The sequence below is a fragment of the Lissotriton vulgaris genome, chromosome 2_1, assembly GCF_964263255.1.
Source record: "Lissotriton vulgaris chromosome 2_1, aLisVul1.2, whole genome shotgun sequence".
Classification (NCBI taxonomy): Eukaryota; Metazoa; Chordata; class Amphibia; order Caudata; family Salamandridae; genus Lissotriton; species Lissotriton vulgaris.
In genome coordinates this window covers 470153095-470178716 of record NC_141687.1, presented here as the reverse complement: position 1 = coordinate 470178716, position 25622 = coordinate 470153095, and the positions used below count along the sequence as shown (strand labels likewise).

At 49.3% G+C, this 25622-nt stretch overlaps 1 protein-coding gene across 2 annotated transcripts in view; it reads right to left on the bottom strand.

The window, feature by feature from the left end:
• GLS (glutaminase) overlaps positions 1-25622 on the bottom strand; it is an 811930-nt gene that overhangs the window by 579869 nt on the left and 206439 nt on the right. For both annotated transcript variants that reach the window (XM_086955380.1, XM_086955381.1), the window contains exon 6: positions 5367-5530. In XM_086955380.1, the coding sequence (XP_086811506.1) occupies positions 5367-5530 (164 nt within the window). The remainder of the gene's footprint in view (positions 1-5366; positions 5531-25622) is intronic.

Below are 25622 nucleotides of genomic sequence, written 5' to 3'. Positions count from 1 at the left end.
CGTCTGCCAAGGAGAAAGCTGACTCTGAAGAAGGAAGACTGTCCTGCTGTTGCTCTTGCTGGACTGACCTGCTGTTGCTTTGCTGCCAAGGACAGGGGAAGGACTTTGCTGTGAGCTGTGTCCCCTGTCTTGAAGGAATCTCCAAGGGCCTGAGAAGAGCTGGCTCCCTGTTTTTGAAGTCCCAGGAACAAAAGGACTTCACCCCCAGTTTCCCTGAACTCTGCTGAGAGAGTTCTGTCCTTCCTAGAGTGCTTGATCCAGTTGTGGGGCCTCTGGAAGTTGAACCTGAGCTGGGAAGCTTGAAACTAAGCTTGAGAGACTTTTGAAACTGAAAAGTGTTGCATCGCTCGCTTGCGGAGCGCATCCCCGACAGTGCGAGAAGTTTCCCGCCGCTACGAAGGTCGAGATCGGCGCAGCGCCTGACGCCGCTGCCAGAGCCGTCGCATCCTTCGTTTGCGGGACGCACCAGACCGGTGCGGGAGAATCGAACATCGCTGCGAGTGTCGTCGCAGAGCCTGTCGTCGCTGGGTGAGATCACCGCACCGCTTGCTTGCGGATCGCATCACGTCGCTGCGAACATCGTCGCAGAACCATCGCATCGAGGAGCTGCGAGAGAGAGGATCACTGCTGGACTGCGCATCGTCGCCCTGGAGATCATCGCAGCCCCTACGAGAGCGTCGCATCGTGCCTTTGCGAGAACAGACTTCCTACGGAACCTACGCACCGGAATCCACACAAGTGGCCTTCCTCCCCATACAGACCGGATTCGTCGCAACACGCCCGCTGCTGCAGCGGGGCTGTCGCATCGCCTCCCCAGGGTCTCAGGAGTAACGCATCGCTTGTTTTCCTCCGCACCAGCTTCCTGCTTGTGGAACTTTGTTGCATCTAAAAGGTACTGTGAGTAAACGTGACGCAACTGTGAACTTTTCACGCATCTGTGGATTATTTTAACGCAACTTAAAGAACTTTGATTGCAACCTTAAGAACTCTTTTGAAACCATATACTTGAACTGTGTATGTTGGATTTTTGTCGTTTTGGTCTTGTGTAGTTTAGAATAAATATCTTTATTTTCCTAAACTGTTGTGGAATCAGTTTGTGGTGTTTTCACTGTGTTACTGTGAGTGTTGGTACAAATACTTTACGCATTGCCTCTGGTTAGCCTAGACTGCTCAGGCCAAGCTACCTAGAGGGTGAGCAGGGGTTATCTTAGAGGGTTATCTCCTTGCCCTGACTAGAAGCAAGGGTCCCTATTTGGACAGTGGTACCTACCTCTGCCAACTAGAGACCCCCAGTTCTAACAAGGACGAAGAAACAACACCAGGAACAACCACTGCACCCGTCGCCTTCACCCGAGTCCAAGTTGCCCACTGGTCCCAGCGAGGTCCTCCAGCGCTCCAGAGTCTGAGTCCACCGTGGTTTGACCCCTCCAGAACTTCCCGACGTCGCCTGCAGCCTCTGCTTGGAGATCCACCCAAGCACTAGTTGCCCGGTAAGGTGAACCCGACCTCAAAAGTCACCCCTGCATCCAGCCGCCCTGCTCCCTGAGCCCACCAACTTACCTGTCCAGCTGTTGGTTCCGCCCGGAAGACATCCTGGACTGAGCCTGCAGCCAAAATTCAAACTCAGCAGCCTCCACAGGATTGCATTGGGCTCCCAACACCTTCTAAGCACCCTGCAACCAGCCGCCCCTATGCCGCAGGTGGTGTGGACTTGGTGCTGACTTGGGGCCCCCTTTGCCCTGACCTTAATCCTAGGAGTTTGGCTCCCGCAACCGAGTGGCCTGCCCGTGAGCAGCCCCCAAAGGAATTGCCCCACTAGTCCCAATGGCTAACATTGGGCCTCTGCACTCTATGTCCGGCCACCCCAGTGTCGCCGGTGGTGCAACTTTCGTCACATGCGCCTCCAAAGTGAGGTTACAATCGAATGGCACACCCAGGTTGCGAACTGTCTTTACAGGCTGAACAAAATTGGGGGAGTCGGAGGGCCAAAAATTACTAGGCAGCGCGGAAGGAATCCTTTCCCTGGCACAGTAAAGCACCTCCATTTTGGACGCATTAAATTGCAGGGCATTATCTCTCAACCATAATGTTGTGTCCCGCAGGCAGCTATGAACCCCATCTAAAGAAGTTGACTGTGCTCCCTCCAAGGAGAGAATCAATTGCGTATCATCTCATAACTAACGACCTTAATGTTGTGTTGCTTGATGATCGCCATCAGGGGTTTCATATAAATATTAAAAATAATAGGGCTGATGGCCGAGCCCTGTGGCACGCCATGCGAGACACAGGTAAAAGCAGATTGATAGGGAGGGAGGGACACTGCCTGCTGCCTACCTAACAGGAAAAACAGGAACCACCTGAGGGCACAGCCCGTCACCCCCACCTCTAAGTCGTCTCAACAAGATTTCATGGTTAACCGTATCGAAGGCGACAGACAGGTCAAGCAGAATAAGTACAGCTGCCTGACCCCTGTCTGCCCGCCCCCGAAGTTAGTCCATCACGGTCATCAAGGCTGTCTCAGTGCCATGGGCTGGCCGAAACCCAAACTGCTCCTCCTCCAAGAGCTTAGCTTGTTCTACATATTTAGACAGAGTGCTACTCACCACCCGTTCCACAATTTTAGCCGGAAAAGGAAGGAGGGAGATGGGCCTAACATTTTTAGGACACTCGGGGTCAAGGGAGGACTTCTTAAGCAAGGGTGTCACCAGTGCCTGCTTCCACTGAGACGGAACCACTCCATCAGTTAAAGACTGATTACAAATGAGACGAAGCGAGGGGAACAGATCTGCCCCAAATTCTTTCCAGATTTTACAAGGCATCGGATCTAGGGACGATCCAGATGTAATACCATCAGCTAATCTACAGAAGTCCTCAAGCTCCAAAGGCAAGATCTCTGAGAGAGAGCCAGTAGTGCCCCCTCCAAGTTAACATCTGCAACCACAGTGCTAATACCCTCTGTGTTATCGGGATTGAGCGGTAAAACATTGACCACAGCAGGAGAATGAGACACCTCACTCAGAACCTCAATGATATCATTAACTTGGTTATGAAAAAACCTAGCCAGATCATCACATTTTTGCAGCAATCTGGATTGGTCAGGCTATTTAGAATATTAAAGATGCTTCTGGCGCTATTAGGGGCATTAAGTATCAAGGTGGAAAATAGTCCGCTTTACACCTATTAATCATCTTTCTGTATTCCGCCATCTTTATTCTCCAGGAAAGCTTGTTCTCATCCTGGTAGCCGTGCCTCCATCTCCTCTCAGCCCGCTTACATTCAAGTTTCAGGATTTTTAGATCCTCATTAAACCACAGGGCAGAGGGTCTACCCCTGCTCCGATGGTTCTTTAGAGGAGCAAGAGAATCAAGAGCCCGGGTGATTTCCCTGCAGAGAGCGGAGTAGTTCTTCTCCACTTGAGCCTCCAGGGAGAAACGGCCCTGCACCTGAAACACCACATCCTTGCCCCTCCTACGCATAAGAGCCTTCCAATCCCTACCCACAAATTCACTCACCCGATTACCACCCCGCTTATCCAGACTGGCAGTGTTCACATAAAATGTAATCAAGAAATGGTCAGTCCAGTCCCTGGGCAAGACTTCCCCAAATATATAAGATTTGGTTGCAAAACTTTAGACATTTATTGACTTCCAAGTTGTGATGGTAAGTCATTCACAAAAAGGAAGAGTCTCCCCAAGACCCATTCTCCATTGTGAATTTAAACAAAAAAAAAAGCTTGTCGGGGGAGCAAGCAGGAAGTGGTCCAGTGGAACACTTCCAACACCCGAACTTTTTTTTTGTTTTAAAGGTATTTTTTTTTTTTTAACACATGCCTCTTCCCTATGAGAAAAATGAGCTGCAATAAAAAAGTTTAAATGCAATCACAGACATGGCGATCTGCTGATCCTAGCAGGTCACCATCCCTGTGATGACATCCAGTTGGAGTGAATCGCAATTTGAGAACTTCCTCTTTAATATTCATGAGGTAGCCCGAACTGCGACTCACTCCGAGTCTACATTTTGAGAACTGACCTATTAGTATATAGGTTGGTTCGCAAAAATTCACACTTGTCACAAAAATATTAGTCACAATTTTTGACCAGGTTTGCGATGGGTGTTTTGAGCCTCAGGCCCCTAGTTATCCTGATCCACGTACCTCAGCCTTAGATACCTAAGAGTTGCCCAGTTTCTCAATATTATGACCAATTTACTTAGATGTGTTATAAGTTTTTAAAAATTCCCATGAGTAGCAGGATTTTTTGGGGCTCCAATTACATATTTTATATTTACACACAATGCAAATATCTCAGTTTATTTCCATAGTCACTGAATTTCTGCCAGATTGTTTTCAGATTTTGCAACTGTACTTAATTTTTGGAGATAACCACTGGCAGCTTTGGTATTTACGGATGCATGTAACGGTTTCAATTGGAACTACGACATCTAAAACTGCCAATCCGTAGGTTGAGGATTCTTATTAAATTCCAAATATTTAAATCTTGTGCAAGCAATGATTCTGGTAATCCATCTTTACCAATACCTGAAATTATTTGTATGAGAGAGTGAGATAAGTAGTGTACGAGAAACAGAACTGATGATGTAGGAAAATGTCGGACAAGATAACTTGATTTTATAGCACTGTAAATAGCAGGCGCAGCTATGACCTACATCAACTGCGCTTAAAGATATCAGGTTAAACATTTTTAAGATGACGCATAAATCCCCACAGGTATCACTCCTGCTCCTTTTTCGTGTATGGGCGCATTGTTTTATTTTTATATCATTGTGTGCCGTTCTGCTGGAATCCCACTCAATTTTGCATGAACTGAAATTAAATCGGCGGTTCCTTGGCAACGCTGCCTGTCTCTAACTGCCCTCACCTAATTGGTGCTCATTGGTTTGGTAGGGGAATGCAGCATTCATTACTTAATGAGTCACCGAAAGGACAACGCAGGTCACTTCCCAACACTGCAGATTTCTCAGAGGCATTCCAGAGCCGCTGTTCGAGAAGCAAGGGGGTCACATTCATCTTCAGATTTTTCTAGAAACTCACCTGGTATTTTAACTACTATCCGCATGTGCGACTTTTAAATAGATTCATTTTATAGATTTGATACAGCCTATCGACAGAATCTTGTGGTTAAGAATCTGTACTGTTTAACTTTGAGCCGTTCCCTTCCAAAACTTGAGAATCTTTAGAAGAGTCATGTTACAATCGAATTACTTTACTTTGAAAGATAGGAAATTATCCATTGTGTGCATATTGTGATTTTAAACTGAAGTAACAATTATTCAGGGTTACTGGATCCTGTTTCACAAGCACATCAAATTGGTTTGAATTTGATTCTGCACATACTCTAACTTCTTACCATCTTCATTCAGGAACAGTTTGTTGAATCGTAATCCACTCGGCTCTTTACCAACATATTTATGAACATAGTCTGTGCCGAGGTCATTAACAGCAATTGCATACTTAAGAGGCTTCACACAAGACTGAAGGCAAAATGGGACTTTGGTATCGCCAACAGAATGCCTAGAAAGAGCAAGAACAAATTATCAAAATAAGTTAACTACAATACACAGTTTATAGACTATTTCACATTTACAACTAGTTAGCAATCTGCGGGATGCCAGAAAGGAAAAGGCATGCATGAGAGTGTGGAACTTTTGCTAGCCTAATAAAAGTTATACCAGACTAATGAGTAAAGTCAAACTTAATGGGTATAGATAACCACAGTCATGGGGGTCATGTCCAAGATGGCGGCCAAGACAGACATGTAGTACTGAGCCCTGTCTGCAGTCGGGCCGACCATCCTACAGAATCCAGACTAACTCTGGCTAGCACAAGTACTATCAATTGCAGCCCCCCGTATCCTCCCCAAGTTGCAAAGCGAAGTTGCTCCTCTTTCGACAGAGTGCAGCCTATACCGCCAGCTGGATGGCCGAGCATGGGACACAACACTTGCGGAAGCAAGAGAGACAGCAGTGAAGGTGAGTCGGCAGTGGCTGCAGCAGGCGTTGGGACCTGCAAAGTAACCAGGCCGTTGTGGTTCCCCGGTGTCCACATCTGAAGTGAGGGCACTGTAGTGTCGCTCCTGTGACGTAACAGGAGTGGCACAGAATAGTTCATACATGCCCTGTATGGAAATTGGGTGGACTGGAGGGGTGGGGGGTGGGGGGATTTAGTGGAAGCCCCCATGAAGCCTGATGGAGTGGTGAAGGCTGCACCATGTGGAGCCTAGGTAATAAAGATACCCTTAGCAGGATGTGACGGAGCGAAGATCCGGGCCGGGGCCAGCAAACCAACATATGGGTGTCTGAGTCATTTATGAACCTGCGTCACTCCCAGCTGCACGTGGTGTATGTTATTGATCACAGTGTATATAATAATACCCAACACCACATTGGCGACGAGTTGGTGTCGTCCTGGAGGCTATGTGGTGGTCGTGCACCTGCTGACATGCGCGGCGCTCGTGTCATGGTCTCGGGCGGCTATTTAAGGTCCTCGGGTGTTGCCAGCTGATGTTGGAGCCCACCAGACATTCAGCTTGAGGAGTGCACTGTAACAGCGGGCCGCAGATGCAAGGAGGATGAGGATCACACGTGCAAACTGCCCTGTTTTCGTGCCAAGGCGCCATCTGCTGGCTGAATCCTGAGGGGGAAGCTGGATTTGCTAAGGGTGAGTAGCCACACAACCTCCCACACAAGAAAAAAATCATAGCATCACGTGAAAAAGGGGAAACATTACCCAGCCAGTCCATCTGGCAACAGAAGTTCAATCATGTGTCTGGGCAGGTGCTACAAGGTCTGCCTTTGAGGTCAGTGGGCAGTAGGAGACTGCCAAGTGGGGCACAACGTAGCACCAAGCAGAGTGATTTATGCAGGGAAGAGAACCCCGGTGAACTACATCTGGTCAAGACCAGTAAAACCAAGCATTTGCAATGCAATCGGTCTCGCCTACGGGAACTTATACGTATTTAGCTATGCAGCATATTAGCCACTGGCGTAACTAAACTTGAGGGTGCCTCCCTGCAAAGTACGTGAAGGGGCCCCCTCCGGGCTCAATCAGGAGCTCTCCGGCCAGAGTGCAGTGCTGAGGGGGCCCCCTAAAGCACAGCGGGGTTGCGGTGACCTGTGCTACGCCCCTGATATTAGCCTGGGTGCTGAAACATCTACTGTTCTTTAATATGGAGGGAAAGTAAGCACCAAACTGCGTGACACGCCAGGTATGGAAACACATGGTGAGAAATATTGCCTTTCAGCGGGAAATTGTATAGTCCAAAGATCTATTTTTATTATATAATCAGGGCCTTCAGTGGTCACATCACTTAAAATACAAGATTTAAAAAAAATATTATTGTCTATGGATGCTTGTGGAAGACAAGTTCTATGGACTGGAATCTAGAGAATGCTAAAGAGATTCTGGTATTTTAGAGACCTCTGCTGTAGTTTTCGCTCAAGGAAGTTAAATAAAGGCAGTTGCCAGAAATTTTTTAAAAAGTGAGTCCCTCAGCAGAAAGCAATTCTGGTATTTTACTTACCTCTACTTGTCATTTTCTATCAAGACAGTTAAATAGAGGCAGTTGAACTGAAAAATAGACCCCAAGCGGAAGCAGACAAGTCTGAGGGATGATCTCGAGAGCCCACAAAGTACATACAAGTTTATAATGTACGAGTTACTTACCTTCGGTAATGATGTATCATGTAGAGACGATTCTAGCCGCAGATTCCTTCATGTAGAATTATCCCCAGGCGTGAAACTGGATCCGGAAACTTTTTTTGCCACAGCATTCCTGCGCGCCGAGGGGCGGGGCGACATCACGCGACTCCGCCCAGGTGTCGTCCGCAGATGTGACGTCAGCGAGGTCACATAAGACCCGCCCCGGCGCGCCTATGTCAGTTTTCTTCAGAGAACTTTTCCGCACCACAACGCGGAACCACCAGATAAAAAACTGTGGAAGCATGGGAACAGTGTGGGAAGAGCTGAAAAATTGGAAAGAAAGGGTGACTAACAACACCACCCAGAATAGTGTCAACACCACAGAACCCAAAGGCAGGGAAAAAAAAGAAGAAGAACAAGCAGAACCCTGCGCAGTCACCCTGCCAGCACATAGACAGCCTCCCATCCCTGTGCCTCGGAGGCAAAGCACAGGAGTAAAAGTCATGGCACACGTAGTAAACCTACCACCCCCATCCTGAGCAAGGAATAGGACCAGTCCCAAGACAGACGGGGACAACAAACCTCCAAACCACCCCAACATAGTGGGCAACCACCCACAAGGGACAAGGCAAGACATGGCCAGATGACCCTTAATCACAGGATAGCAATGGAAGGAAGGGAGGGGAGGGAGGACAGGGATAGAAAGCAATCCCCCCCAAACAGCAGGGCACCGGAGCAACGGAACTCCATCCTCCAGGAGGAAGCACCACTCGCAGACGGAACCACCCGTCAAGAACAAAGAAGGCACTCACAGGAGACACAGCCCCTCACCGGGAGGCGAGTACCGAAGACCAGCCCAAGGGTCCTCGCTGAATAGGGGAGGAAGGGTTGGCCGTGAAGGAATCTGCAGCTAGAATCGTTGTTACCGAAGGTAAGTAACTCGTACATCTGGTAGAGACTACTAGCCAAAGATTCCTTCAGATAGAATAGATACCCTAGCAATAACCCCTGGGTCTGCGAAAGGACCCCACTAGCCAATACAGAACAGAGGGGCCCACAGGGGACCAAATATGTGGACCAGGTAGAACCTCGTCCCTGCCAGGCAATGGGAACCCCCACAAGCAGAACCCCACCAACCCCAAGGGGATGTAGGAGGGAAAAGAAGGCTGAATAGGCCTGTACACCCACAGCAAAGGAACCAAGGGCAAGACTGCAGGACAGGAGCAGGGAGAGGAGGAGATGCCCGGGCACACCACTACGAGCGGCCGCGCGCACGACCTTAGGAAGCAAAAGCAACCTACCTAAATACCATGGAGAACAGGCATCCAAAGGCAACCAGAACCCCCGAGCAGAGCGCAACCCATATGACAGCTACCACTACCCCACATAGGGTACGTTAAGTCCCAAGATATGGGAACCCTCTTTGGAAGAATTTCCGCAGCAGAGGAAAAAACAAAAGAGCCACGGGGAAAAAAACACCCCTGGGAAAAGCTTGACAAGCAGCCCAAGCAAAGCAGAAGGCCTCATCTCAGGGCCATGTCTGCGCAACAACTCCTGCAGAACACCACACATAATCAACAAAAGGGCAGTCCAGCAGCCAACAATGCTAAAGTCCCAAGGAAGGATGCAAACGGCCCGAAAACACAGTGCACAGCCAGAACAAGCTGCCTAAGAAGGCCCAGAATCAAACCAACTCAGGAGTCACTGAGGAGGGGACAGAGGAGGAGGAGGATAAGGCGGAGGAGGAGGACAAAGCCCTGCCAAGAGCCTTTGGATGGCGAATTTGGCCGGGGCATAGAACAACAGGCTGCCATCAAACGGAAGGTCGATGAGTCGCTCCAGAATATTCTCAGGGAATACTCCGTCCCGAAGCCAAGCATGGCGAAGGAGAACGACTGAGGAAACCATGGCCCGGCCCAGCACCTCTGAGATGTCCAGAGCGGAGAATAAATGATGCCAGCTCCCGGCCATCCAAAGCATGATGCCGTAAGTCCACGTGACCAGACTCCTGGGACGCTGCGGATCCCAGAGACTCAGCTGAATCCCACAAACAGGAGGAGGCCTTAGCCAGCACACACAAGGTGTTAAGGGCCCGCAGGGCAGCGCTGGTCGAGACGAACATGTTGCGCCCTCAAGAGTCCAGCCAGCGGGCCTCTCGGGACGGCGTAGTCAACAGTGGTGGCAGGGAGGGAAAAGCAGTCTGCAAAAGGGGGCTGAGGGGTGAAGGGAAAGACACACCGGGTCATGCGGCGCCGGTAGGTGCCGGTGCAGAAGATGCTGAGTGTTAGAAGTGGGATCTCTGGTTGGCTAAGGCTTGCGCCAAAGCCAGGCAGAGACGACCACTCTAGTCAGGGCAAGGGAGTTACATGCCAAAAATAACCCCTGCTCAACCACTTGGTAGCTTGGCACGAGCAGTCAGGCTTATCCCGGAGGCCATGTGTAAAGCATTTGCGCACGCACACAGCAACAACATCCCAGGCACACCACAAAAGGAACTCCACACAAGGTAATATCAAAAATAGCCTTTGTAGTCTCATAACACATTAGAATAGTAATCACACCATATACACTGTGCCAACTGGCACTGGGAAATATTTACAAGGGATTATATACACATGACAGGGCCACATGGGCTACTGTCAGGACCATCACAAAGCGAACTCAGTAAAAGTAAAACAGATCATAAGCGTACAACCAGTAAACACTGATAATCACTGTATTTAGCATCAGCGGGTAACATAAACTACATTATGCACAGTATCACATCAGACGTGAATTACATTCTGCGCCAACCTCACAGCGTAAACACCTTATGCAATCATCTCACAAGCCTAAACACATTAGACCCTAACCTCCTAAGCGCAACTCACAATAGGGGCATAAATCACACAGAGAAACATAATCTCACTAGCATAAACCATGATATGCAAAACAACCTCATAATTATAAAAGGCCACATTTAGAGGTATAACACAGGGTGCGTAATCATACTACATACAGTACTTTTCCTTGCACCACATCACATTAGGGTCTGACACCCTATTTACTACCCAGTCCCCCTGGCCAACTGGCCATCTCAGTAAAGGGGCTCAAATGCCCTGTGCCCCAACAGACAGGGCGCTGTCAATGCAGCGGAATCCAATTGCGCCACTGCGCAAACCTAAACGGTGCAGCTGGCACTAAGTGCTGCGCAGCTGTGAGCGTCAGGGGCAAAGGAGTGCAATTCACTCCTAACTCAGACATGCCCCCAAAGTCAAGAAAGACCTAAACGGTGCAGCTGCTCACTACTTGCTGGGCAGCTGGGAATCCAATGAGGCCTGGCACCACTGTGCCGCTCCTGTCCCACTCAGGGACTCCTAAACAAACTGCCCCATTGTTGCAGCTGCCTGCGCTCTCGCAGGGCAGCCGAGATCAAGGGAAAACAGGCCCTGGCACCAATGTACCTTGAAGACAAATGTGCCCGAACAAGGAAAGCCTGGGCCCCTCTGGGCCGGCCTTAAACCATTATGGCCATCGTTGGAGCCAGCTAGACTCTAAAAGTAATTGTGCCAATTGTTGGAGCCACGCAGGCTCTGTCAACAACTATGCTCCACGCTTGAGCGGCCCGCGGGCAGATGGGGTAGCTCTGACTGCCACAGAGCCTCGAGACACCCCGGTGGCCCTCCAAAACAAATCTCGCCACGTTGGAGCGGCCCGCTGTACGAACGGGCCGCTCCGACTCTTTGCCCCACGGGCACTACAATACCCAAGAGCCGTCGCCCCCACGTAGCCCTACTCACCGGCTCTGGTCAGGGGAGGCTCTTTCTTCGCGTGTGCTCCTCTTCGCCCGGTCCCCCTCCTGGAGCCTCGAGGCTCAGTCACTCTTCTCTTCTGCGCGCGGGGCTTCGGTCACCAACATGGGAGCCCCGGCTTCCACCAGCTCATGGGAGCCCCACTGTGGGCTGAGACGACTTCCTGTCCCACCGGCAGGACCCGCCCACCTCAGGCTCGTCCTGCCTGACTTCGGGGTCGCATTGAGAAGCGACCCAGAGATTCCTTTCGCTTTGGCCCGGTTGCGGCAGTGATTCCTTCCTCAAGGATGGGGTGGGCACCCGCCAAAACAGCGCTTCAGCGGGGTGGGCACCCGTGATGAAAATGGACAGAACTGCGGGGTGGGCAGCCGTTTGAAACCACCACAAAGCGGCAATGCAGGGCAGGCTACCGCGTAGTTCACAGGCAATTGCGGGGTGGGCACCCGCCCTCAAATAACAGAAAGCGGGGTGAGCACCAGCTATCCTCAACAGCAATAAGCTGCGTAGGCACCCGCAATTATCAGCACAACCAGCGGGGTGGGCTCCCCCTCGGTTTCACAGCAGGGTGGGGGAATCCCCACGTTGGTATTACCTCGAGTCGAAGAGCAGCTCAGCGCTTCAGTGCCCACAGGCTTCTCTTTTTTTGGACAATTTTCCAAATATAGAGCTCACAATGCAGCCCAGCACTACAAATGCCAGCTCCTCCAAGCAACACCAAGCAGAGCTTCCAGGTCCCCAGAGCAAATCAAGGTCCAAAGAAAAAGTCCTGGAGGGATCAAGGGGCAAAGCAGGGCCCAGGGAGGCAAGCACTCACCCTTCCTGGGCCCCAGCAGCAAGCCCCCAGCAGGATCAGCACACTCTGAGAACTGAAGAATTTTATGGGGACACAGCCCCTATATTTATATTAGGAAAACCCTTTGTGACACAGGGCTGGGGGAAAAACCAGATGCAACTGGTTTAGGGGAGCTGTTGAGCAATTTGTTTTGCTCAGCTCATCTCTCCCTTACACAGGATAGGCCAGGTGCTCAGACACACCACAGGGGGCGGAGCCAGCATTATTGAGGGAAGGCACAGCCCTATTCAGGTCCCAGGTGCAACTCCTCCCTCTCATCTACATGCAGATCTCCCTATTCACCACCGGGCAGACCCATCCTGGCTCCTGGAGCCACCCACATCATCCAGCACCTGTCAATCACAAGCCAGACATGCAATTCACATCAGGCAGGCAGCCACACTGCACACAGAAATGCCAACTTCTAAAACTGGCACCTCTCCACTAGTCACAATAAATCTGCGCACACCATCGCGCAGCATTTGTGCTCACGAGTTCGCACATACTAAACTCGCCCCTGCACTCCTCTCATATCAGGAATTACCATGGACACACATATCCCCCATGCATTCCCGTGGGAGGGTAGGCCAGTCTCACCAAACATACACAGAGAGGGCACGCACTTTACACTGGACCACAGTGCTAAAGTGCGCAGAGGCCTAAAATCACCAACACCAGGTTACAGAAAAAGGCTAGGAGAACGCAAAAAGTTTTGGGGTGAACCTGCCAAAAGGGCCAAGTCCAACACTGAGGCACCGGGTCCCCTGAGGCAGGACGCCTCCAAGACCCCGTCAAGGAAGGAAGGAGCGAACCTTCAGATTTCCCTCCCACCAGAGCCCCTGGTGGAGGACCTCCAATAGATGGTCCGCCAGAAAGTGAACCACCAGGTCACCCATGCGCAAGATGCCCACAGCTGTGGACACCGCATGAGCGAAGGCCTCACCCGCCTCCGTAGGTCCCCGCGGTGGAGAAAGCAGCTCCTCTGCTGGGCGACGGCTGCAAACTAAGTTGGCCATCCCCGAGGACAAGCGGGGCGGGCAAGGGCCAGTCCTGGAAGTCAGAAGGAGCCGAATAATGAGGGACCTGCCGCTCTTCCGACGAACACCTCTGCCTCAGGAAGGGCAGGGAGCCGCCCTTCGATGTCGGTGAAAAAGACACCCCGCAGCGACCAGTCTCTGGGGAGGACAACACCAATATACAGCCTACCTCCGGAGAAGAAGAAGCATCCGAAGACAAATCCGCAGTACCACCCCTGCGCGGTGCCATAGAGTCCGCTGCCTGAGGCAGGACGTCGGCACCATCCGGAGTCACTGGACAAGGTTCCTCCAAGTCACCCCGCACCAGAGACCGTAGTGGAGCTGGAGTCGCACCGGCCCTGGGGTGGCACTGGAATGACACCGACCTGACCCCTGCCGAGGCAGCCACCTGCATGAGGGAGCGAGACAGGCCTGGGGAGCGACAAGAAGCCCTCCGCCAGTTGCGGCCCAGAATGAGGCGAAGATCACTCAGCAACCCATCTGGCTTGCCAGGGACGATTCAACCACCGACTCGCTCTCCGACGAGGCAGCCGCCTGTGGGGAGGGACGAGAGGGGTTCGGAGAGGGACGAGGAGGGTCCACCGACCCCAGTGGCTCCGCACGGTCCTGCTGCTGCAGGCGCCGTAGCGGCGTCACCTCGGCCTTAGACAGGACCACCCTGTCAAAGGATCGAGAGGGGCTCGGGTATGAGACCCGAGCCCCGGTGACCTCCCGCGACACCACAAGGACTCCCGCAGGAGTTTGCGACGAGGCAGAGACGTCATGGCCTGAAGGAGGTGCACCAGAGGAGCGGCACCCCAACAGCACCACATCCTCAAAGCCTGCATCTGAACCAGTCGGCGCCGGGGCCGGAGCCACCGCAGAGGGCCCTGTGCAAGGCGAGGGATCCGCTGACGCCCTAGGAGGGGAAGGAGGAGGAGACGCCAGCGAGGCCTGCAAAGCCGCCGCGTATGGGGAAACAACATTTACAACACAACTTTTACAACGCACTACCTTTACAGCAAAACTTTTACACCACAACATCCATTACAACGCATGCCATTACAACGCAACCATTACAACGCATGTCACTACAACGCATACCACTACAACGCATGTCATTACAACACAGTCATTACAACGCATACCGTTACAATGCATAGTTACACTATCCAACACTTACCCTACTGTTGCACCCCCTGGAGTTAGAATAGTAATTTTTACCCCTACACTATCCAACACTTACCCTACTGTTGCACCCCCTGGAGTTAGAATAGTAAATTTTACCCCTACTCTATTCAATACTTACCAAACAGGTATGCGTTGTAATGGTATGCGTTGTAAAGGTAGTATGCGTTGTAATGGAATGAGTTGTAAAGGTAGTTTTAAAAGATGCGTTGTAAAGGTGTGCATTGTAATGGAATGCGTTGTAAAGGATGTTGCGGTGTAAAAAATGCGTTGTAAAGGTATGCCTTACATCCCCGCGTATGTCTCCATTTGGAATCTCGACACCCCAACACCGGGAAACGGTGGATAGGACGACACACTGGGCCGCATCACCCGCGGAGAGTCCACGCCCCCAGAAACCAGCCTCCAGGGACAAACAGCGACACTTACCCACCGGGAAGCGACACTCACGTGATATCGGAGAAGGGCGAGGACGACGACCACAGCCGTATCTGAAGCCGTCCGCCGAAGCAGACCGAGGGGAGGACTTCGATCGGGAGAGACGCGCCGAGATAAGTTTCATCCAGCACTCCCGCCGCGACTTCAGCTTCAACTGTTGGCACGCCGCACAATCAGTGGTGCAGTGATCCTCCCCCAAACACCACATACAAATGAGATGAGGGTCCATTACTGACATAAGGGGCCCTAAACAGGCCTGTAGCAAGGACTGGATCCATGTTGGACGCGGAAAAGGAAAAAACTGACGTAGGAGCGCCGGGGCGTGACCTCGCTGACGTCACGTACGCGGATGACGCCTGGGCGGAGTAGCGTGATGTCGCACCGCACCCCCGGCGCGCAGGGATGCTGTGGCAAAAAAAGTTTCCGGATCCAGTTTCAAGCTCGGGGATAATTCTACGTGAAGGAATCTGCGGCTAGTAGTCTCTACCAGATAAGTATATACTAAAGTATATACAAGAGGTTTTGAATGCTCGACTTAAAAAAGGAAAGTGGAACGGAATAGTTCATGTATGCCCTGTATGCAAATTGGGGATTTGGGGGGGGCTCAGGGGAAGCCCCTATAATGCCTGCCGGAGTGGTGTATGCTGCACCATGTGGCACGGAGGTAATAAAGATACCCCTGGCCGGATGTGAGGGACAGAAGATCCGGGCAGGGACAAGCAAACCAACATATGGGTGTTTGAGTCATTTATGAACCTGCGTCACTTCCTGCTGCACGTAGAGTATGATATTGATCACAGGGCTACGGTGTATATAATAATACACAACACCACAGGCACTGCAACATTATCATTAGTTGGGCCTTACGGATATGATACGGGCTGTAGAGTGGCGCCTTGAGAGACTCTCTAGGGCAAGAGCCACCTGGATCCTCTCAGAATCGTAAGTGAGGGGGACCGTGGCTGGGCTATCTCAAGGTGGGTGTGGCCTCCCACGTTCTACATGCAAGCACAGAACCACTTGAGTTGCACCTTCCATCAACTACACCCTCCCCAAATGAGAAAAACAGACAAAGGGCTTGGGTAGCTGCAAAGGACACGGAAGCCTGGAGGACACTTACGGGCCAAGCTCCACCAGACTGGGCCAGCTTAAGGACGGGGAGCACAGGTGCGAAATCAACAGCAGACACTGTCATTACTGGGGATTTCCCCCCCACCCCACCCCAGGCCTGCCGTGGCGGAGGATTGAGGCAGTGGCTGCTGCCAATGACAACACAGCACCGGAGAAGCTCAAGTAAGTGAACTAGACTACTCTCTACTTGACCTGCTTATGCGCCTTGACGCCCTTGGGCTAAGTTGCGCTTTAGAAGACTCCTTTCATTCATTCATTCAGACCTACCAGCAATGGAGGTGCAGGGACACACGCACACTAGTGAGTTCCCTGGGATGGCAGGACTCCAGTGGCATTACACACAAAGCCTTAGAGACCCACATGACCGTAAAGGCCAGTCCCCATAACTGTGTAAATTTAAGCTACAGAACCAGAGGCTAGAAGGGGGAACTGGCGATGCCAGAGCTGGGCCAGCTCCTTCCATGCACCAAACGTAAACCAGGGATACAATGGAGGCTGTCAACCAGAACCCTCGGACCCCGCTGTTCACAGGCCACCATGAAGATTAAACCCCAAGAGACCCAAGCCACCAGATCATGTTGATAACATAGAATCTGTAATAACTTTAATGCAACCAACAGTGCAGGAAATGCATCACCAACTGACCTGCATATGGAAGTCCAGGACCTCGAACGTCGGGAGTAGGACGAAAAGGCAGATCCAGACGGAGCAACATCCGTTTCTTGGTGGAGGGGCCCAACATTCGAACTCTTCAGCGAAAACTGGCTAACAGACACAGTACTAGCCGGGAGGCTTCTTAAGTTATTTTCAAGTAAACACGCTCACACCCCGTGATTTCAGAACTACTTAATTACAGCAACAGGGACCTCATCACACAACTGTTCTGTACGAAAGGTCACTTGCAATATGAAAGTACAACAATAACAGCCTACCCGCATTATATGGCGAAAGTCCAAAAACTCTTTTGGAGTGATAAAAACAACATCTGAGGAACATAGAACTGAAATATGCTTTCATAGTCCAGGCCTTCAAGTGGTGAAAAGGAACATAATTCACTTCTTCACAACACTGGGGGGGCCTGATCATGGCTACAATACAAGGCGGCTCTTGGCTCAGCGGACGAGGATCCAATAACCAACTGCTGGCTATGAGTGAAACCGACCAATCGCAACCACCCCTTGGTAGGACTTGGCATCCAGAGTGAGGACACAAGTGGTTGCAGAACAAGTCATGCAACATAGCAGCAACCCCTTCAGCTCCCGTGTTGATTTCAGGGATCAAGAGCAGCACCACGCCATGCATAGTACACCACAGGACAAAGCATCATTCATTTGATATTCAACAAAACACCACATGCCCGAGAAGGGATAGGGGTTTATGAACACAACTCAAGGCACCGCAGGCAGTATCACACAAACGTCTATGATCACTCACTGACCTGAGGGATGGTGCAGACTGGCGGGGCACATGTCCCTTCTTACAAAATTGTTACGTGGATTATACGAAATATATTGGCTCCTAAATGACGCTATGCAATGTACACATACCATAGGCGACTCCAGATATAAATAGCCTTCTTACAGGAGAAACACTTGGTATAGACAGAAGAAAACAAGTTACTTACCTGTAACTTCAGTTATCCAGTATTGGTATCTTTCATAGATTCACATTCCTGAATACTTCCCCGTCACCGAGGCGGGAGTCCCACGGTATATAAAAAAGCAGTGCCAAAGGTAAATTATAGTAGTAGTAGTCCTAAGAGAAAGGCCTGAGGCCTAAACTGTAGTAAACTATCTACCTCATTATGCCAAAAGGACAAAACATTTTGTCCCAACCAATCAGCTTACAGCACCCTCTAGAACCCTCTCTGCAGAGCCAGTTGTCCTCAGATTTTCGTTAGCACAAGTGGGAACTGAGTATCCCAAAATTAAAGAACTGACTCTCTGGGGAGGAGGGTGGGTGCATGTGAATCTATGAAAGATACCAATACGGGATAACTGAAGTTACAGGTAAGTAACTTGTTTTCTTATCCAGTATTGAGGTATCTTTCATAGATTCACATGCCTGAATCAGAGTAGCAAGCAGTATGCCAGGTAAGAGTTGGTTGTGGATGCTGGGAGACTTATACTGATGCACTCCCATAAACATCATATTTACCAACCAACAAGTGTGAAGTAAGTACATTGCTAATGATAGAAAATGACTAAATTCAAAAGAATAGTCATAGAATATTAATCAGGAGAAGTAACATCACACATAATAAGAAGGCAAATTGAAATATGCCTATATCTTTATAATACACAGATATATCGAAAAGCATATTTTAACCACAAATTGAAGGAACACTGGTTACCTGAAGCTGTTCCTAAGGAAATAGAGGGCGTAAGACCGCTTGACCAACTGCCGCATCTTCTTGACTTGTCGATTGTAGGCAGTAATGTCTTGTAAACGTGTGGACATTCTTCCATGTCGCAGGACGACAAATATTTTCTAACGTCACTCCTGCAAACAATGCTGTAGACGCCGCTACAGCTCTTGTAGAGTGAGACCTGACATTTCTTTGTAGTGGTCTGTTAGATTTAACATGACAGAAATGGATTACGGAGGCTTTCCACCTGGAAATTGTGGCTTTAGTGACCGCTTTTCTCAGCGTAGTTTGACCATAAGCCACGAATAACTGATCTGATTTTCTGAAGTTTTTTTGTCCTTTGAAGATAAAACTTCAAACATCGCTTGGCGTCCAAAGAATGCAGTGTTCTTTCCGCTGGTGTAGTAGGATTTGGAAAGAAAATTCTTAATTTCACTGGCTCATTTAAATGGAACTGAGAAGGCACTTTAGGTATAAAAGTCGGATTAGTTCGGAGAGTGACATAATCCTGAGAGAAATGCAGGAAGGGTTCTTTTATAATGAATGCCTGAATTTCCCCTACTCTTCTGGCAGATGTCATGGCTAGAAGTAAGGCGACCTTCTATGTGAGATATTTAAGATCGGCTTTGTGAATAGGTTCGAATTGATGCTTCATCAGTTGTGAGAGGACCGTATTGAGTTCCCATTCCGGTGAGGAAGGCCTAACCGGAGGATGAGCTCGGAAAAGACCTCTCATGAACTGTTTTATTAAAGATGAAGAAGATAGTAAGGGAATGTTAGCTACCTTCCTGAACCTGGAGAGAGCCGCTAGATGGACCTTTATTGAAGAAAAGGAAAGACCAGGGCGAGCCAAATGTATTAGGTAAGGAAGAATTTTTTCTGCAGGAGCTTCAATCGGCTGTAAAGTGTTTGAGATACACCAAGAGCAAAATCGCTTCCATTTAGGACGATAAGTCTTCAATGTGCTTTGGGCTCTCGCCTTCTTCAAGATGTCACGGCAATCCTAAGGAATTTGAAGGTGTTGAAATTCTAAGAAGTCAGGAGCCATGCGTGTAATTTCAGAGATTGAGGATCTGGGTGAAGTATCGGGCCCTCGTTGCATGATAGCAGTGTTGGAGCCGGGAGAAGTCTGATTGGAGGCTCCTGGGATAGTAACATGAGCTCCTGGAACCAATACTGGCGGGGCCACCTGTGGGCAATTAGGATGAGACGGCAGCTCTCCAGCTTCCTCTTGAGCAACACTTTTGGAATCAACGGGATAGGAGGAAAGGTGTAAGCACAAAACCCGGACCATCGCATGGACAGGGTAATTCCCTCTTGATCCCTGTTGAGGGTATCTGCTGGTGTAATACCGGCATTTCTTGTTCTGCTGTGTTGCAAACAAGTCCAACGTTGGTTGCCCCATGTCTGGAACACTCTGTTTAATTGAGTGTGGTCTAATTCCCACTCGTGGCAGTCTGATAAGGATCTGCTGAGCTTGTCTGCTAGGGTATTGTGGAGGCCCCTGACATGTTCTGCTTTGAGAGTTATGTTGTGAAGTGTTAGCCATTCCCATAACTCCTGAACTTCCTTTGATAGTGTAGCTGATCTTGTTCCTCCTTGCTTGTTCACATAAAACATGCTGGTGGTATTGTCCGTGCGGACCAGGAATGAAGATCCTGCGATTCTGGGAAGGAACGCCTGTAAGGATAGAAAGATGGCTCTCAATTCCAGACTGTTGATGTGACATTGTCTGTATTTCTGAGACCACTTGCCCTGCACTTATAAATCTTGGAGATGACCTCACCATCCTTCCATGGACGCATCCGCTGTCAGAACGAAGTCCAGAGGAAGTTGCATGAATGTGAGCCCTTGCTTCAAATTGTGCAGTTGCGCCCACCATTGCAGAGCATCCACCATGCGTGGTGTGACTTTGATGATGTCGTTGAAAGAGCCTGTCGCTTGTTCCCACTGAAGATGTAGCTCTTCCTGTAGAGGCCGCATTTTCAGACGTGCTAATGGGATGAAATTTATGGCTGAGGAACACATTCCCAGGAGTGAAGCGAACAGGCGAACAGAAAGTGACTTTCTTTTTGACACTTGAATTGGTAATTTCTGCAGAGGGAGTTGTCTTACTTGAGACAAGAATGCTTTGCATTGCATTGTGTCTAGACGAGCGCCCAAGAAAGGCAGGATCCTTTGCGTAAGCAATTGAGATTGGTTTGTGTTCACAGTGAGACCCAGGGATGCAAAGAGATTGCGACATGTTGGTATGTTGTTCTGTACCCTGTTCTTTGAAGGACCTTTGATTAGGCAATTGTCCAAGTACGGGAAGACCTGGATTCCCGAAGAACGTAATGCTGCCGCAACTGGAGCCAGGCACTTTGTGAAATCCTTGGAGCCGATTTGAGGCCAAATGGGAGCACTTTGAACTGATAGTGGGCGCCAGCCACAGTGAATCGGAGATACTTTCAATGTTTCGGATGGATTGGGATGTGAAAGTATGCGTCTTCCATGTCCAAAGAAGCCATACAATCTCCCTTGTTCAGGCAGCTTAGAATCTCTGAAAGAGTGACCATTCGAAACCCCTGTTTCTTGAGATACCTGTTGAGATTGCGGAGGTCCAGGATCGGTCGCCATTACCCTGATTTCTTCTTTATGAGGAAAAAACGGGAACAGAAGCCTGTCCGCCTCTGATGAACTGGAACACTTTCTATAGCGTTCTTGAGGAACATTGAGTGAACCTCCTTGAACATTAAGTGAAGACGAGTGGGAGGGGGTCCCCTGGGCGGAGTAGTTAGTGGTTTGGTGACAAACTCTAGGGTGTGTCCATGTTGAACGAGGTCTAGCACCCATTGGTCGGAGGTAATCTGTTGCCACTGGTGTAGAAAATAAGATATTTTCGCGCCCACAGGGAGGGAAGAAAATATGGATGGCGCCTGGCTGATCTCCCTGCTTTCTGTGAGTATATCGCCCTTGATTGTTTGAGCGTTTTCGGCCTCCTTGGCGAGAGAAACTAGTCGTACCAGATTGGCGGTATGAGGATTGATAATTCTGCCGGTATTGAGGCTGATATTGTCTGTTTTGTTGATAATAACTTCCTCTAGAGTAGTATCCACGCCCTCTAGTGCCTCTAAAAGATCCTCGCTTGTACTGCAGGTAACCCAGAGATCTTGCGGTATCAGTGTCCGTTTTGATTGCCTGGAGGGCTTCATCTATATGTTTTCCAAATAAAGACTCGCTATCGTAGGCCATATCCAGAATCTTTAGTTGGACCTCAGGCCCGAAGGTGGTAGCCTTTAGCCAGCCCTGATGCCTGAGAACTGCAGCCCCAGCTAGTTGTCTAAAATTTGTATTCGCAATATCCAAAGCGCAGTCGATAGTTTCTGCAGCTGCACGCTCCCCTTCCATCAAGATCTTCTGAGCTTCCTGACGTTTATCCTCTGGGATTAGGTCAATCAGACCAGCCATGTCTGACCACATTTGGTGATCATAACGTGCTATGATCGCCAAAGAATTCGCTGCCCTGATTGAGGCGGCAGCCATGTTTGAGAATTTTTTACCAATAAGGTCCAGACGACGTCCCTCTTTATCTGGTGGCGTAGTGATGGGAGTGGCTGGGTTTTTTGATCTTTGTTGTGCAGCCTGTGAACTGACCTAATCTGGCCGCGGGTGTCCAATAAGAAAGAAAGGGCTACCGAACGAAGCACGATATTTTTTATCAATCCGTGGAAGCACGGCAGGCACAGAAGCAGGATTTTTCATTACCTTGATGCCCTCCTTCCATATGTAGTCTATTATTGGAATGGCCCTGGACACCTTTCTAGTTTCTTCTTTGAAATCGTGAAGAAAGCACTCCGATTGTTCCACTGTTGCTGGTAGTTGAAACCTACCCGCAGCTTGCTGCATAACCCACCTATGCCTTCTGGTGGGGAGTCTGAAGGTTGTGGAGTTGGTGGAGACGGCATGGGGATAACATAAGTATCCCACGGATCCAAAGGAGGATTATCTGGTAATTCGCCCTCTTCTACTTCTTCATCTGAAGAAGTATCCGGAGTTTGAGTAGGCAAAATAGGCTGCTGAGGTTCCATGACCAGAGACATCGGTGCTGGAATCTCAGGTTGAGGAATAGGATCCGGAACTGCTGCAGGCTGAGGTGGAGAAATGACCTGCTGTGGTGGAAAGCGTTGTCTATAATCTGCTAACATGGCTTGTAATTCCTGGATGAGGCTCGGTGGCAGATGGCTGGACTCTGAAGCCTGAGACATCCTCTGGTATCCTGTACGATGAGGAACCACATTGTCCTCTTGATAGTAATGCTCAGTGTACTTGTCATCCTCCTCATCATCTTGACACTTAATGTTCAATTCCGAAGGATGGTGAGCAATCCCAAAAGCCCCTTCGTTGTCATCATCATCATAGTCATCCTCCTCTTCATGAGCATAAGTCTCGAGGAGGTGAGATGGCGTAAGCGGTGAAATATAAGAACATTTTTGTCTTTGGAAAGATCTTATTTGGAAAGCCTTTGAGGAAACAGGCGTAGAAAATGCTTGAATTGCTACTGGAGGCTTTGTAGAAGCAGTGTCCATTGTCGTCGGTGGTACGGTAGACAGTGGAGACTGAGTTGCCGTCAAAGGGCTCTTGATGGTAGTCGTCGTCGCTGGTTTCGTCGACGAATCATCGTTGACGGACTCGACGACGACTGGACTCTCGTCGACGGACTCGACGTCGACGGGATCATCGTCGCCGGACTCGCCGACGACGGTCCTGTCGTCGACGGACTTGTCGTCGACAGAACCATCGTCGACGGACTGGACTTCTTCGTTGAAGGGATGGTCGTAGACGGCACCGTAGATGTCTTTGTCGAAACAATCCCTTCGTTGACAAGTGTTTTGACTTAGACGACGAGGCTGTCGTCGACGGATCGTCGACGATGATTCTTTTCGCCACAATGGAAATCCTAGTTGACAGGATAGGAGAGGTGATAGCTGTAGTAGAAATTGTCGCAGTCGATGAAGGAGCTGAGGAAGTGACAGAGATGGTCATCATAGAAAAAGCTGAAGAGACAGAGCAGCTTTTACTCACAGTTTTATGCTTTTCAGAGTCCTTGAGAGCTAAAGTTTCAGTGAAAGATGATGGAGATCTCTGAGAAGAACCAGAAGTGGAGTGGGAGGTTTTGATATGTTTTCTTCCTTCACTTGACGAACCATCTTGAGACCTTGCTTTCTTACTGGAGGTCGAAGCTTTGTTATCATCATCAGCAGAAGAAGATTTGAGCCATAAAAGGACTCTGGCCTCCCTATCCCCTAAGGTCTTAGAAGGGAAGGTGCAGCAGATCTTAAAATTTTTTGCATCATGCTTTGGGTAGAGGCAATAAATACAGTCCTTATGTTGATCATCAACATGGACTCTTTTCTTGTCGCATGTTCTGCAAGGTCTAAACAAGCCTTCTTGTCAGACATCCTGAAAGATAGAAAACTGAGTAGAAACTCAGGGAGACTCCCTTCCTCACGACGTGCAGTGAAAATCTGAGGAGAACTGGCTCTGCAGAGAGGGTTCTAGAGGGTGCTGCAAGCTGATTGGTTGGGACAAAATGTTTGGTCCTTTTGGCATAATGAGGTAGATGGGTTACTACAGTTTAGGCCTCAGGCCTTTCTCTTAGGCCGAATACTACTATAATTTACCTATGGCACTGCTTTTTTATATACCGTGGGACTCCCGCCTCGGTGACGGGGAATGATTCAGGCATGTAAATCTATGAAAGATACCCCAATACTGGATAACTTGCCAAGCTCTGTAGGAAATCGTGGGGACAGTTGTATGGCACAACTTACTCAGCATTTCCCCAAGGGGTGTTATGGGTGGCCCGCAAGGTACCCTTCGTATTGGATACGTACAAGGCAAACATTGAAGGCACATACGTAGTGGTGGAAGGGCGATTAGATGGCAGTATCTGAAGCTTCTGGTGATTTATGCCCCAAATGCAAACCACTCTGCTTTCCTTGACCAACTCACCCCGTCCCTCACACATAACCTGCTAGCCCTGTGCCTATTGGGGGGGGAGATTTCAAGTGTGTGATAGATCTGGACCTTGACATCTCCACCACGCCCCCCTATACCCAGGACAGAATGCCACAGATTAACACAACACCTTCAAAGGTGAGCAGAATTTAGACAGGTACTTGAGATATGGAGGAATATTCACCCCACAGAACGAGAATACACATATTATTCAGCAGTGTACCAGCTACACACCAGACTAGATATGTTCTTCTGCGAGACAGGGTTGTCCTCCAAGGTGACTACCACAGAGTATCTGGCTCACACAATCTTAGACCATTACCCCTTGATGAAATGGTTTTAATGGGGCAGAGACAGAGCCAGAATCCCGACCTGTCAACAGCGCATAGAGGCACTCTGTCTTGTAGGGGGAGTAGCTGGCATACAAAAAGCAAGTAGCATGCAAGGGAGAGTGGAACCGGAGCCTATGGCTAATGTGGAGAAAGCTTACCGCTCAGAAGTCTATTGGGCCTTTGTGCGAGAGAGGGAGAACCCTGAGGGGATGGAGAGACAGCCTGCTGCCACCCAGATCGTACAGCAATTGTGTGGTTAGAGGGGCTTCCAGTAACATCACACGGTGAATTTAGGAACTGCAGATCCCGGTTAATATGACACATTTGTGCAAAGAGGTGTATGTTTTCGCAGGAGAACAAACAACTTCCTAAAAGTCTGCCAGAGCTGGAAATAAAAGCACTTCAAAATCAAAAACCGATAGTGCTAATGACATTGATTCCATGTTCCGCAATAGAGCCCTGCTTTTGCTGCTGTCATTCAGGATAAGGGTGCAGAATCCCGTGACAACTGCCCCATTATGACGGCTATCGCATTTTTTTCAAGTGTGCATGTTTGTTAGTTTTTAAATTCTTAAATAAGCCCAATTATGGTTGTTTGTTCAATACTACTATGTGTTATACAAATCAAATAACAAATCTGTTTGCTGTGTAGTCTCTTCAGCCATATATTTAGTTACTTAGATATGTCCGTAAAATCAAATTTTTGTCCTGAATTTTGCCCCTTTGAATTGTATTTTTACATTTACTATTTGCCTCCATGCCAGGTGATCACCCTACTAATTTTCCAACTATTTTGTCAGATTAGTTATCTTAGTGGTCGTCATTGCCCTTGATAACTATCATACAATTACACAAAATTGTAAATAAAA